At 38.5% G+C, this 13,599-nt stretch overlaps 1 protein-coding gene across 2 annotated transcripts in view; it reads right to left on the bottom strand.

Moving 5' to 3' along the window:
* Nucleotides 1-1,319: 1,319 nt before the first annotated feature.
* LOC103476778 (VPS10 domain-containing receptor SorCS1-like) overlaps nt 1,320-13,599 on the bottom strand; it is a 61,745-nt gene continuing 49,465 nt past the window's right edge. For both annotated transcript variants that reach the window (XM_008429350.3, XM_008429351.3), the window contains exons 23-27: nt 13,039-13,173; nt 9,236-9,335; nt 6,894-7,002; nt 5,716-5,870; nt 1,320-3,293 (exon numbers count right to left, since the gene is read on the bottom strand). In XM_008429350.3, coding sequence (XP_008427572.1) covers nt 3,235-3,293; nt 5,716-5,870; nt 6,894-7,002; nt 9,236-9,335; nt 13,039-13,173 — 558 coding nt within the window. In that variant the 3' untranslated portion in view covers nt 1,320-3,234. The remainder of the gene's footprint in view (nt 3,294-5,715; nt 5,871-6,893; nt 7,003-9,235; nt 9,336-13,038; nt 13,174-13,599) is intronic.

Genomic DNA, 13,599 nt, shown 5'->3' with positions numbered 1-13,599 from the left:
ACCTGTTGAACTTTTCCTCATTTTACAGCCACAAACATCGACGCATTTCATGAGGATTTTATATGTTAGACCAACACAAACTGAGTGTAGAATTCAAAAGCAGAGGGAAGACGACGAACATAGTTTTCTGTTTTTTAGCAAATAAAAGTCTGAAAAATGCACCAGCACTTATATTCAGCTTTCTTTAATTAAGATTTGTAGAAAGACTTTAATGAGAGCTACAAAATTTTGGGAGTATGTCTAAGACCAGCTCTGCATATCTACAACACTAGTTGTAGCTATGCAGTGTTGTTACAGTGCAAACTCATCAAACCACACTAAGTGTGTGAGAACATCATTCTTTAAGTCTTGCCACAGTTTCCTGTTTGATTTAGGTCTGGCTTTGCCATTGTAACATATGAACATGCTTTGATCCAAATCGTTCTATTGTGGCTTTGGCTGTATGTTCAGATCTGCCATCCTACCGGAAGATGAAGCTCCAGATATTCTCTCTATGTACATCTACTGGATTTCCTTGCAGGATTTCCATGTGTTAATTAGCTCATTCATATTCTCATTAACTCAAGACTGAATTTTCGCTGCTAAGGAAAAAGCATTCACACAGCATGATGCTGCTACCACCATGTTCCATGGTGAAAATTGTGAAATAAGCAGGGTTAGAATTTCACCACAGATGGAGTTTAGTCAGACAGCTTGCATGCAAATGTTTAAATATATCTTTGTTAGCCGTTATGGTTCAGTCTGTGGTCATGTTGTTCATGCCATGGAGTACGGTGCAGCAGGATGTTAAAGCCCGACTGGCTGCTTAATCCTCTCGTCACCTGGTCTTTTAGTTTAGGTGGACAGTCATGTTTTTGGTCAGATTGCAGTTGTGCCATGCTTCATCAGTTTTTGGATTGATCGGTCCTCCATGAGGTGTTCAGAAGTCAGGATATTGTTTTCTAACATGCTGTAAACATCTACATTGAATAGCTGTGTAATTTACACAAAGATGGAATCTACTGTCTGTATTTGGTGACTTCTAAAAACACAAAGTTGTACTGGATTTACTTTAGGAAAAGAGGCTAATAATGCATGCCATGCCTTTCAGTCTTTCCTATTTGTAAGAAATTTTGTTTTTCTTCCTCTTCAAAATTATGGACTACTTTGTGTTGGCCTATTTCATAAAATTCCAATTGCATACATTGAAATTTGTTGTTGTAATATGACAAAATAAAAAAATATATAAACAGTGACTAACGGCAGTGGACATTTATAACTTTAAACACTAACATAAACAGTGTTTCTGGAGATTAATTCAGCAACCAGCCACACTGCAGTGCTGTTGTGTCTCTTCTTTATTCTGCAACCATGGTTACCTCTGCAAGATCAAACAAAAAACACTAACAACCCACTGAATAATCACTTCACTTGTAATGTATGAGTTGTCTAGCCTCTGGAAAAAAGAAAAAAAAAAAGAAAAACAACAAAATACTGAAATACATTTTCTCCAAGGTAAGACATATTTTAAGCAGATCAAAAGGAAACAAAAACATCATGCAAATCTGTTCACGATTGTATTCACAGCTTAATAACCGGGACTGAAAGATGATTAATTTCACTTAATAATTTTCAAAAAAAAAAGAAAGATCTTTGAACAGCTGTGCGAAGAGTTCTTCTGGGCTTGAGTTTATTTATGCTTCTGGCTCAATCAGGGGATTGCTAAGAAGAAGTATGGAGAAGCCTCCAGTCAATTTGTCTTACTGACATATGATGCTGACAACACTTAAAAAGAAAGTTTGATGAAGAAGGACCTCGGTACATATCCCAAAGAGACAGCGGCTGACCGAAGCCGTGTGCGTGGGCTGAGCCGTGTTGACAGGAGATACGTCTTCTCTATCTCAGTGTCCCTCGCAGCGCAGGAGACGAACAAATCTGCAGCCTTTTGTCCGCCGAGTCCTTGGGGGCAAACCTAGAACACATTTCGGGCCCCTTTGCATTTCTGGAATCTTGGGAGATGGTGGAGAATCAGCCCAGAATAAATAAGAAGGGCTTTAAGCGACACAAAAATAAACATAAGAAAAGAAGAAGAAGAAAAAAAAAAGATGTAGTGCAAATGTTGAAAAGACACCACCAACCTTCACAGTAATCTCAGTTCAAAGAAAAATATTTTGTAAGTGTGCCAAGGAATCATTTAAAGCAAATAAACCTTGATCTTATTACTAATTAAACACAAACAGGGTACTTTTTTTTGTTGTTATTTTCTCGCTGCTTCTTCTTAGTTCACGTAATTATTCCACCCTTGGAATGATTCAATAAATTTACATATTGCTCTCAGTACAAACCAGAAAGTACAAGAAACACACAAACCAACAAAGAGGAAATTTACACTAGGTGTGACCATGTGAGAATTGAGCGAAGCATTTCTTTTGGGGGTAAAAAAATCATTTGAATATTTTAGTTCAGTTTGTTTCAGATCCATGATGTTTCATTGTTTCTAAAATGACTTATTTGTGTCTCCTAAACAACAGGGATTTCAGAGAATCTCATCTTCTGTGCGCACCTATCTGCTATAATCTTCTGTTGTGATTTTTTTTTTTTCCTCCGCTATGACATATATAACATTGTGAGCTGCGGAGAGACAGGCTTGATGGAATACACAGATCCGGGCCTGGGAGCCCTCCATCATCTCCTGGATATTGCGAGTTTTCATTGGATGAGAATCTGGTGATAAGATTTACTGATTACGGAGAGCTTAATGAATCTGGTTCCCTCACTGTCTTACTCTGATAAGTCTGTGCAAAAAACAAAAAAAACAAAAAAGTAAACTTCACAAACACAAGTCCAATAATCAGGAAAAAAAATGACAAATGTTCTAAATATATATATATATTTTTTTACACTCTGCTGTCGTACCGCCGTTTGATGTTTTCATATTTGAGCAGTTGCAGCTATAACCAGCTGAGACAAATAACTTTCGCTTCTTCCATTATGGATGTACAGTATTTACATAAAAAGATCAACGTCCTTGCAAAAATACAAGTATTTCAGTCAAAAACTGTTCCTTTTCAAGAGGCAAGTATAAATCTGTACAGTCTCCTCGGAGGGATTTAGGCAGCACAGTGTGAACTGGTCCATCCATGCATGGGTAGCAAAAGACTCGAGACCATTCATTGTGACCGCAGCTTCCTAGCTTGCTGGAAGTAACTGCCAAAGAAGATGTATTGCTTTCGAGTCGGTCATAGACTTCCAACATTAAAACACACGGGGCGCTTCATCAGAGAGCTTGATGTCTGTGTGAGATGGCAGGTAGCCTGGCGAGGCAGAAGAAAAGGAAGAGACAGCGGAGAGATTTTATGTCGGTATTTGCATAGGACTGTGTTTTTTGCAGGCAAACACATTCATCTTGGATAGGCCGATTGTTTACTGTAGGTGCGGGAAGGGAAGGGGTAAATCAGCTGGAACCTCATAGATATCGCTTGATGAAAATGCTTTCACCACGCCGCTGCATCCCTGATGCACTAATTATTTTATTGGATCAAATAATTCACCTGGACGTGCTCATCACTTTAGCTGGCGCTTGATTGTGCTTCACTTACCTGTGTATACTAATACCTCCGTGTGACAAACTAAGGATGGCAAAAGCATAAATATACAGCACATAATAAAAGCTGCATCTTGCCAACTCGCATGACAATCCGGGGGGGAGGGAGAGGCGTAAAGCCAAGCATCAGCACTTAAATTAAGTGAATCCCTCATTGCCGACAGCGAGCTGCAGCTTGTGGCCGCATTCCTCTACTGTTATAAAGGGTTATAAAAAAAATAAAGACACCGCAATATTGTGTATCAGATTTTGGCTTGTTGTGCTAAGGTTTTGAGAATCAGCCAATAAAGCTTGACTTCATTCAGAGACATCTAGTGAGCGAGAGACGCTCAAAGATTAGAAAAAAATAAAGAAATAAAACTTTATTTAGTCCAGTCTGACCAAAAAGTTCATTCCAAGCAACCTTATTGTATTTACTGTTTATTTGGTCAATTATCACTTATAACTAAAACCCCAAAACTTATAATAAAACCCCAAATTCTGTTGGCTGGAAAATTTGAGTGTGGCATAAGACCAGTCATAGAGAAAATGATTTATAAACTGAAATGTTGGCCTGCTGACTGTCCATGCACATCACAGAATATTTATAAAAAGATTTAATCAGGGCGCCTTTAGCAGGAATCACTACAATATTTCAGGATGTCGTGTAAATAACATCCCTCTGGCTCTCATAAGGTGTTCAGGAAGCCCAGGTTGCTTTAATAGTGGCCTTCAGGTTGTCTGCGTTGTTGGCTCTGATGTTTCTCAACATCCTCTTGACAATACTTGATCTTTTTTTTTTTTTTACTAGGTTTAGGTCAGAAGGGTTTGCTGGCCAATCAAGCACTGCATGGTCATTAACCAGGTATTGGTACTTTTTCAGTGTGGTCATGTGCCAAGTCGTGCTGGAAAATGAAAGCGGCATCTCCACAAAGCTTGGCAGCAGGAGGGGAGTATAGCTTTGGACTTTATAGAACACAGCAGACCTGCACCAGCAGATGGCATTGCTCCTTAAATCATCATTGACTGTGGAAATACAATAATGGACCTCGAGCAACTTGGATCCTGTGCCTTTCCAATCTTGGCCCAGAGTCCGGGAGATTGGTTTCCAAATGAAATGTAAAATTTAATTTCCTCTTTCTGCTCTACTTTATATGAAAGAGAACTTTAGATGGTCGAGCAGCCCAGTCCATTTTCTTCTTCGCTCAGGTACAACACTTGTGTTGTTTCAAATTCAAGAGTGCCTTAGCATAGTGAATGCGACAGTTTTCTGGCTGACTGTCCTTCACCGGATCCACATAAGCTAATATATAACATTTCAGTATTAGGAAACAAATATACTTTATCATGGATGAAATGTTACTAAAATAAAACAGTGCAACAATGTGGTTACAAAAATGGGACACACATACCTAATATGGTTTAGAAGTACATTTTACGTCAATTTAAATGTCTGGTCATGTTGAGTTCAAACCTTTAGCTGTTTCAGTAGAACTTTTTTTTATTTGCTTCTTTCATAAAAAAAGCCTTTGTTGACAAAGACTTAACATAACCTCAGTGTGTAAAAGTATCAGACAGGTAAGGCTACAAACAAAAATCAATAATTCTGTAAATTAAGATTTCAGGAACTCTTAAGAGTTTTTAAGGCCTTTTTTAAACCACTATGAATGAAATGTATAATTCGATTAATTAATTACATACATTACGTCAATTAACTACTTTGAAATTTTAACTGGGTTCTATAAATGGGTGTATAATAATTAGCAACTCAAAGCTGCCTCCGTCCAATTAGTCAGAAAATGTAATATTTGAACAGAAAATATCTGAATATTTAAAATCAAGATATGAATCAGTTTGCAAGATAAAATTAATCACACCACTAAATGTGTCAAGCTATCAGTTTAGACTGGCATAAAAAAAAAGATGCATGTGAAAAGTACAGAGAAAAAAAAGTGAATGCATGCAGAGAAAAAGACAATTTCCTCAAAGGAATATCCATTTACCCTCGTCATTACAAACAGACATTCATGCAATTTTAATTCCAAACACACCCACATTACAGTCTCACTGGAAATGGTGACGGATGCGCCACTTCAACATGAGTGAAAAAAAAAAAAAAAACTTCCAAAAATAGGACATAGAAGCATTGATACCTCTGCTTTTTGAGTCCAGTTGTATATCCACATGGTCCAGTGAGGTCAGCTCATCCCCCTCAGGGTTTGGGACAGCTATGGAGGTCACCGCAGGGATGACCTCTTGTTCTTTGTCGGGTTTCTCTGTGGCGTACGTGTTCATGCCTGGGATCTTTCTGCAGGCGGTGTAGAGCGGGAGAGGTTTAGAGTGAAGTAGAGGTGCATTAATGGATTTCTGCCATCAGTTTTACTTCCACTAATGCTTTCACTGGGCATAATGTGTCACACACTATTTTTAACAGTTAAAGATGGCGGAGGATTGTTTGATAGCTGGAAACTAGGGCGTTTTGCATTCCACTGGGCAACGCTCGCTCTCTTTCATATTGTTCACCTCAGTTTTCAATCAATTTTTCATCCCCTCTGATGCATCCCCAGTTCTGCCTAAAACTAACTTCTTGCATTTCTAATTTCAGATGTCTCCCTCATGAGCTTGTGCTGCAGCTGGTGCTGTGACATTCGGGGGGGAGCTCAAGAAATTCAAAGTTGATTTCCTAATGTAGCAATTACAATCCAGAAAGTTGAAGTCAAATAATCTTTCGCTTTATAATGAGCAATATTTTAGAGGAAGCAGACCGAGCCCCCGTGAATGACATGGGATTTCTTGCAGCAGAGGATACTATTTACTGTATGTCCCACACTGTATAATATATGTTGTCTCAGGACTTATCTCCTCAACCTTTCCTGCCATTCTGCGGAGTATGCCTCACCTTGAATGGCTGTGTTTAGCATTTCCGAAAGGTCAACCCTCACATTGTCAGATAGATGAATATTGATAACTGCAGGACTCTGACACCCATTCAGCACTCTGGGAGAATCGATTAGGCTGTCATTCCCTGTAATATTCGGCAGATTGAGACAGAGGGGAATTGTCTTATTCCTCTAGCTATTATTGTGGCCATGGATGTCCATAACTCGGAGATATATGGAGTCTGAATACATGTGGAAAGTTTCAGGGAGTTCAGGGGTTGAGGAGCGCCTTTACAGTCAACGGACAATCTGAACAATGCTGTGCAAACAGAAACGAGGCAAAATATTTGATCATAGAATCAGCTTTCTTTCCTATTGTTCTGAAACCCAGTGGAATGAATTTTGCATTCAAAGAACTCCACAGTGTATGCGCTGCACCTGCTATACTGTACCTTTTAAATTTATATATCACAAAGATAGCCAAGCCCATCAGCACCACTGACACCAGCATGATGACTGCGGTGCCACTGTGCCCACTGTCACTGCCGTCCACAAGAGGAGCTTTAAAAGAGAACGAGTGAGAAGATTAGTGATATGAACTTTAATTATAGAACATTGATAAGAACTCTGAAGCCAATTCTTAGGTCCTAAAATGGCACATTGTTAAAACCCTTTATCATCCGTTAATCCATCCATAGGTTTCATTCTTGTTAGATGTTGATGTGCCCCTGCTGTGGGTGTGTACATTTGATGGTGCGAACAGGTCAATCGGTCACTAGTGTAAAGCACTTTGAGTGTTTGACTGGAAGAGCACCATATAAATTCAGTTCACTTACCATCTATCTTTTAAACTACTCATCTAAGTCTTCTCATGCTGACTTGACTGTTTGCTTCAGCTGAACAAAACTCAACAACACCATTCCAATAAAAGTAGACCAATGTAAAAAAAAATTACAGTTACTATTAACTACTTTGTGCAGCTTTGTTTCACTTTGTTCGGTTTGCTGTTGTTAGGTTGAGACATCAGTGCACTTTGATCCATTTGCCTGCTTGAGCTGCTAGCTAGCTGCAGCTATATTAACTCCGATGGGGAGTTCAGGTGGGATTTGTATTTGAAAAAGTGAGATGAAGAAAAGTGGCTGGACAAACTGCATAGTTAATAATTTGTGGTTTGTTGTACATTACATAGATGACTTTTGCCATTTTTAAAGAAAATATATTTATTTTCCTGCTAATGCGTTAGGCCTCTTGGATATAAGGGTAGGGTTGCCAGAACTGGTAGACAGTTTTCAGCACAAACCCAACGTAAAACCCTCCCATCTAAAAAAAACCCCCCAAAAAAACAACACCCCAAATCTCAATCTCTGTCAAAACTTGTGTTAAAAATAGCCAGATACTGTAAACAAATTATTATTAATGATAATGTCACAGATTCTAGACATTTCAAAATAGATTAACTAATCAAATGAGGGGAAGAACAAAGCATTGTCCACATATTTATAACTATTTTGTTAGAAGGTAATACTTTCTAATAACCAAATGCTGTGAAAAGCAGCCACAATTTTAACAACCTGCCCAAAGCATATTTTTTTACAGCCCAACATGTTCAGTTGGGTGGAAACCTATTCATTCTGGCAACACAGTAGTCATCTGAACACTGTTAACCAATGACAGTCCTAAAATACATTACAACTGGAATATTCAAATGCAACCAAAACAAAGTGACCTGCTGATTGAAGCAAGCAAAAGCAGAAATCCAGGAGATGTTTTGAGAAAGCAACAAGATATTTCCCTTTAACACAAAATCAAATTGATGTTTTTGGATCTAATAAAACCAAGATCCATGCAACACTTTAAACATCAGAGGACTGATGTGGAAAAGATACACAGTTAAAAAGAGAAAGATGATGTTTTTATTAAAAATCATATGATCAAACTCAATTATGCAGCTGTATCATCCAGAGCAGACCCGGGTCAGCAGAATCACAGTGTGGTACTGAGGCAGTACCACATAAGGCAGCAAGCAAAGATTGCTTCTGACATCAGAGAGAACCGCACAAGTCATCTTTTTTGGTTGCTAACACACTTCATTGGATTGAGATTTATCTGAGTAGAATGAGAGAGTGAAAAACAGACAAAAAAAAACGTCAGGCTCACTCTAGAAGAGTGAGAGCTACCAGCCATTTAGCTAGCTAGCTAGTTGATCCAGAAACAAAGAAAGAGCATAATAGGTTGTTTAGTTTACTCGTAGTTTGCGGTTTATTTAGAAAAAAAAATCCTTTTTCAGTAAAGATACGTTTTTTTTCAATTATTTAACTGAATCCATAAAAACACAAAACATTAAACACATTAATAATTGTTTCACGACCATCAATGTGATTACCAGAGCTATTTTTAAAATAACTACTCTCAAAAAGTGTGGTACACAGTGGCGAATCTACCGAAAGCATTATCTCAACTAGATTTCTTCCCCGTTTCTCAAAGACATGACTTTCAAATTCAATTCACCTGCAGAAAATAGCTTTTTGTTTAAAGCTTGACAGCTCTTTTGACTTCCACTTGTCCGTTTCATTTAATCAAATGTGGTCCGCACAATATGCTGTCATGGTCAGGTGAATGGACTGGACTTGAAATGAGTGAAACGGCGGTCCAAACGCACACTTTAAAAGACCTTGAGGAAGCCACAATAACTATTGGCTAAGACCTCTCTGATCTCGTGGCTCTTTGGAGAAAAAAAGAAATGACGAAAGACGGGAACAGGTGGGTCAGGCAGGGAATACAGGGACACGCTTACCTGGAGACAGCCGCGTGGCATACACATTCACCTGCAGCCCGGGTTTGATTGTAAACTCGATGAGATCCTGGTTTAGAGCACTCAGCAGAACCTGAGAAAGCTGCAAGGAGGAGCGAAATAGGAGCAGAGAGGACTGCGTTAGCTGCAGCCGTCCACCAATAATCCACATTCATCAATATTTCACCCACAGTCATTTCCACCAACAGCATGAATTACGGATAGGGATTTCTGTTTCCTTCTAAAGAGGGGCAAATCTTTAAGTGACACATGCAAAACCGGACCTGCCACACCGAAACCCAACAGGCTTTCAGGACTTTCAGGCAAAAGGGCGTCCTGCTTGGAGCGCAGCTGTGACATTTAAAGAAATATTAATCTTTCTGCTACGTCGCCCACGCTGGGAATATTTCCTCTATACCTTCATCAGCGTAAGTATTCTAAAGAGGATAAGAATTACCCATTTAAAAGTTCAACGAGGCGGTGTTATAGGAAATCAAACTATGTACTAATATCATAAAATAGCTGTTTTAATTTCGTCTCCCTTAAGTGCCGAAAGTTCCTCAGCTTTTCACACCTTGATGAAACAGTCATTTAGCAGGGGAGCAAAATGCCTTCCCAATGCATATTTGAGTCCTTAGCCATGCCTCACTAATTCCATCTCACTCTTTCTCAAATCTTTCCACTGGTTAAAATTAGACTGCTCTACACAGCATGAATAATTACTTTTTGTTCTAGTGGCATATCAGGGTCAGTAAATCTATTACACATTTTAATAAGCCCGCGCCACGCATACACTTTGCCACGCACATGTGTGCGTGTGTGGGCACTGCTCACTTAATGTCTCCACGCTGAAAGTCGTTCACTGGAGATGAGAGAACAGTGAACTGAAGATTTATTACCCTATTGTCTGTGAGGTTCTGCCAGGTAATCAGACAGGCTTTAGATAAATACATCTCTTTAATTCCCAATCCCAGCAGCCTGCCCCAGTTTGTCTCCCTTCTCGATGGTGCCAATTATATGATGCATCAATGTAATTAAATACCTATTAACTTAGTTCAAGACTGACTGTGAGCCAGCAAAATCATGTTTACTCCCAATGAATAAATGAGCTTCCCTGCACTGCACTTAGAAAAATAAAAATAAAATAAGATACTGCTTTATTAGTTTTGTTACATGTTTGATACCTTTGAATAAACAATTAATGTAATAATTAATTTCAAATTGTCTTATTTTGCCATTGGAGCATGGTAACAAAAACATTAAGTGCGATAGCTCTGAACAATCTTTTCTCATAATATCATTTAAAGGCTCCTGCAAACTTAAAGCTGAAAAACACATCAGGGTGTCTTATGACACGTTCTGCTTTGTGGGTGTCAACTGAGAGGCAGGCGTTCATATAAAGGATGGCATTGCCCTCTAGTGTTAACTTAAAGTATTTAGCTTTTCGGCAGGAATGGAATACATGTAAGATTGATTAAACTGTGAATTATTTGTCACTTTAGAGCAAAATATGCACAAGCAAAATATATTTTTACGACAGCTGTCAGAAAAAAAAACAACACAAACCCGAATTAATTAATTTTGTGCAGCATGACTGATTATAAACCCAGAAACATTAGGAATGTAAGAATCGAGCTCAGTGGCTTTCTGAGATCAGATGGATGTTCCTGCTTGCAGAGAACAATGAGCCCGTCGAAAACACATTCTTCTTGCTCTGTGTGTGAACATTTAATGGACCACACCAGAGACTGTTTGCATGTTTTAGCCCAATTACTGCAAAAAAAAATGTCCAGTCCTCATTACAGCTGTTCTTTTCTGAGGCATGATATACCTTGGCATCTATTTATTTCACTCTGGTATAAACACCCCCCCAAAAAAACACAATTGCGGGGACCTTAAGCTGCTTGGCTGCTTCAGGTGATCAATCACAATGAGCATCATGCCTGCATTTGTATTTGTCAAAGTTAACCTTACGAATGTGAGGCAAAAGGTAGCAGATGTTACAGCTCAAGATTTGCTAAAGATGGTGATTATGTAACAGAGAAAATGTGTGCATTCATCATTGATGTATGGCAGCTCCAACAATACATAAATGTTTTAAAAGGCAGGATGAACTGCACTCAATTCAGGGTTACATTAGGAACCTTATTACTATTCTTCTTTATATGCTTCATATTATTCTTATTAGATTATTAAATATTATCAATATTATTATTACTATTCTTATTATTATTTCTTGTATATATTTAGAACCAGAGTTTCACAGTTATATCTGAGAAAGCAAGTTTTTGATCCTGACATCAGGTTAGAGAGACGTGCTACTTACATACTTGTCATTAGCCACAACAGTAAAACTACCTAAATGTAAATAAAATGAACATGTTCTGGCAAACATTGGTGGTTGGCTTTGTGCTAATATTATTAAGACACATATGACCCGTTGTAGTTAAAGGAAAAAACTATTGTGGCAGGAATCCCTGACAAAATCTTCTTCCACCGCAGGACAGAGCATGGCACCACACTGAAAAGCCTGCTCCAGGAATGTCACAAAGAATATAACAATGCGCCAAGGGTGCTGGCCTGCTTTTCAACTCACATCTGATCAAGTGCCGTCTATATACTGCAGAACAAATCCGATCCAGAAGTCCTGCTTCACAGAACCAGGAGAATGTCAGGGGATAAGTGTGAAGGTGGAGGATGTTGACGGTTCTTGGTAGGTGAATGTTTTAGTGAAAACTGAATGACAGCAAAACGTAATGCAAATGTAAAAACAACCTAATGTAGTTTTGATGACTTGCTGAAGTTAATTTTGTAGTATAGAGGCTTCCGAATTCTAACTCATTCATAATAATAATAATAATAATAATAATAATAATAATAAAAAGTTCAAAAATATATTTCTTTGTGATAATGTATCGTCTGATACTAAAATGTCTGTGGCACATGCATTATAACAGGTATGTTTCCATATGTGAATATCTAAATAGGGATAACTGGAATGTATCCTGATAAATATAACCCAAGTAAATACAAAAATCAGTTTCCAAATGCTGTTTTCATTTGAAGGGAAAAAGTTATTCAAATCAACCTGGCGTGACGTGCAAAAAAGTAGCAGCCGGCCTCATGAAACCATGTGGCATGATAGCTGTAGCCAAAAAAGCACTTAAATAGAACTTGACAGACAACATAAGGAAGGTGAAAAGATCTTATAAATATTACGTCACATTCTAAAGAAATTCAAGAGCAGAAGCGAAACAGATATGAATTAGTCCAGAAAAGATTACGGACATTTCTAAGGCACTGGGACTCCATCAAACTACAATGAGAGCCATTCTCCGCAATTCGAGTGGTGAGCTTTCCCAGAAGAGGCCAGTCTACCAAAATTACTCAAACTCACCCAGAAGGTCACAAAATGACCCAGAACAACATCTAAACTACAGGCCTCAATTGCTTCTCTTAAGGCATGTTATCATGACGCAACAATGCAAGAGAAGCTGTGCAAAACTAGCATGCATGAGAGAGTTCTGAGGGAAAAAAGACAGCTGAAGAAAAATTCCCCAAAGAATGATTCCCATGACTTTTTGGAAAATATTATATAGTCTAATGAAACAAAAAATGAAGTTTTTGGAAGGTCTCTTGTTACATCTAGTGTAAAACAAGAAACCGAACTAATAATATCCCACAATCAGTTTGTGACGTTGAGCTCAAGCCTACTTGAGATATTCATATATCTGTCTGTTTTTGAGTACCATGAGAATCACACTGATATTTACCAGAAGCTTCTGAATAATTTGTCGAGACAGTACCTGATCCAGGTGTGCCCACTTTTCATTCATGCCTCCGTCTCTTGACCTCCTTTCCGGTACGAGGAAGACCTCGGCTGTAGTTGGTAAACCTGGAAACAGCTTGACCAGGAGTTGGTCCTCATTAATCCCTGTGACCTTTGAAAATACCAACAAAACATTGCCAGTAAGCTCTAGCGTCCAAATGAAGTGGAAGTCTGTGCTTCGGACACAAAGATATTACCGGAGTTATGAGAGTCCTCTGTATTACAAAGAAAAGGCTTTCTGCGTTCTCCTTTATATATCATTTGCCGTAATACTGTCAGGATCTAATCCCTGGATCAAGTGGAACATGGAAGCTCATTCTGACAGTTTTTGGTAAAGGCTGGGGCTTTTAGTGCATTTAAGCCATAACCAGAGGTCTACTGTCAGTTTCCTGGTGTAGAGCGTGGTAAAAATCTGACAGGACAGAAGGTCAAAGTGAATGTTTCATACTGAGGGCTACTGTTGGATATATATAGAACAGAGTATCCAGGTCTTTTACATAACCTGCTATGCAATGTCTTGAAGAGAAAACCAGTCACA

Source organism: Poecilia reticulata, chromosome 15 (assembly GCF_904066995.2).
Source record: "Poecilia reticulata chromosome 15, P_reticulata-male-v2, whole genome shotgun sequence".
NCBI classification, from domain to species: Eukaryota; Metazoa; Chordata; class Actinopteri; order Cyprinodontiformes; family Poeciliidae; genus Poecilia; species Poecilia reticulata.
The sequence above is the reverse complement of the archived record's forward strand: the minus strand, read 5'-3'. Positions and strand labels throughout refer to the sequence as shown.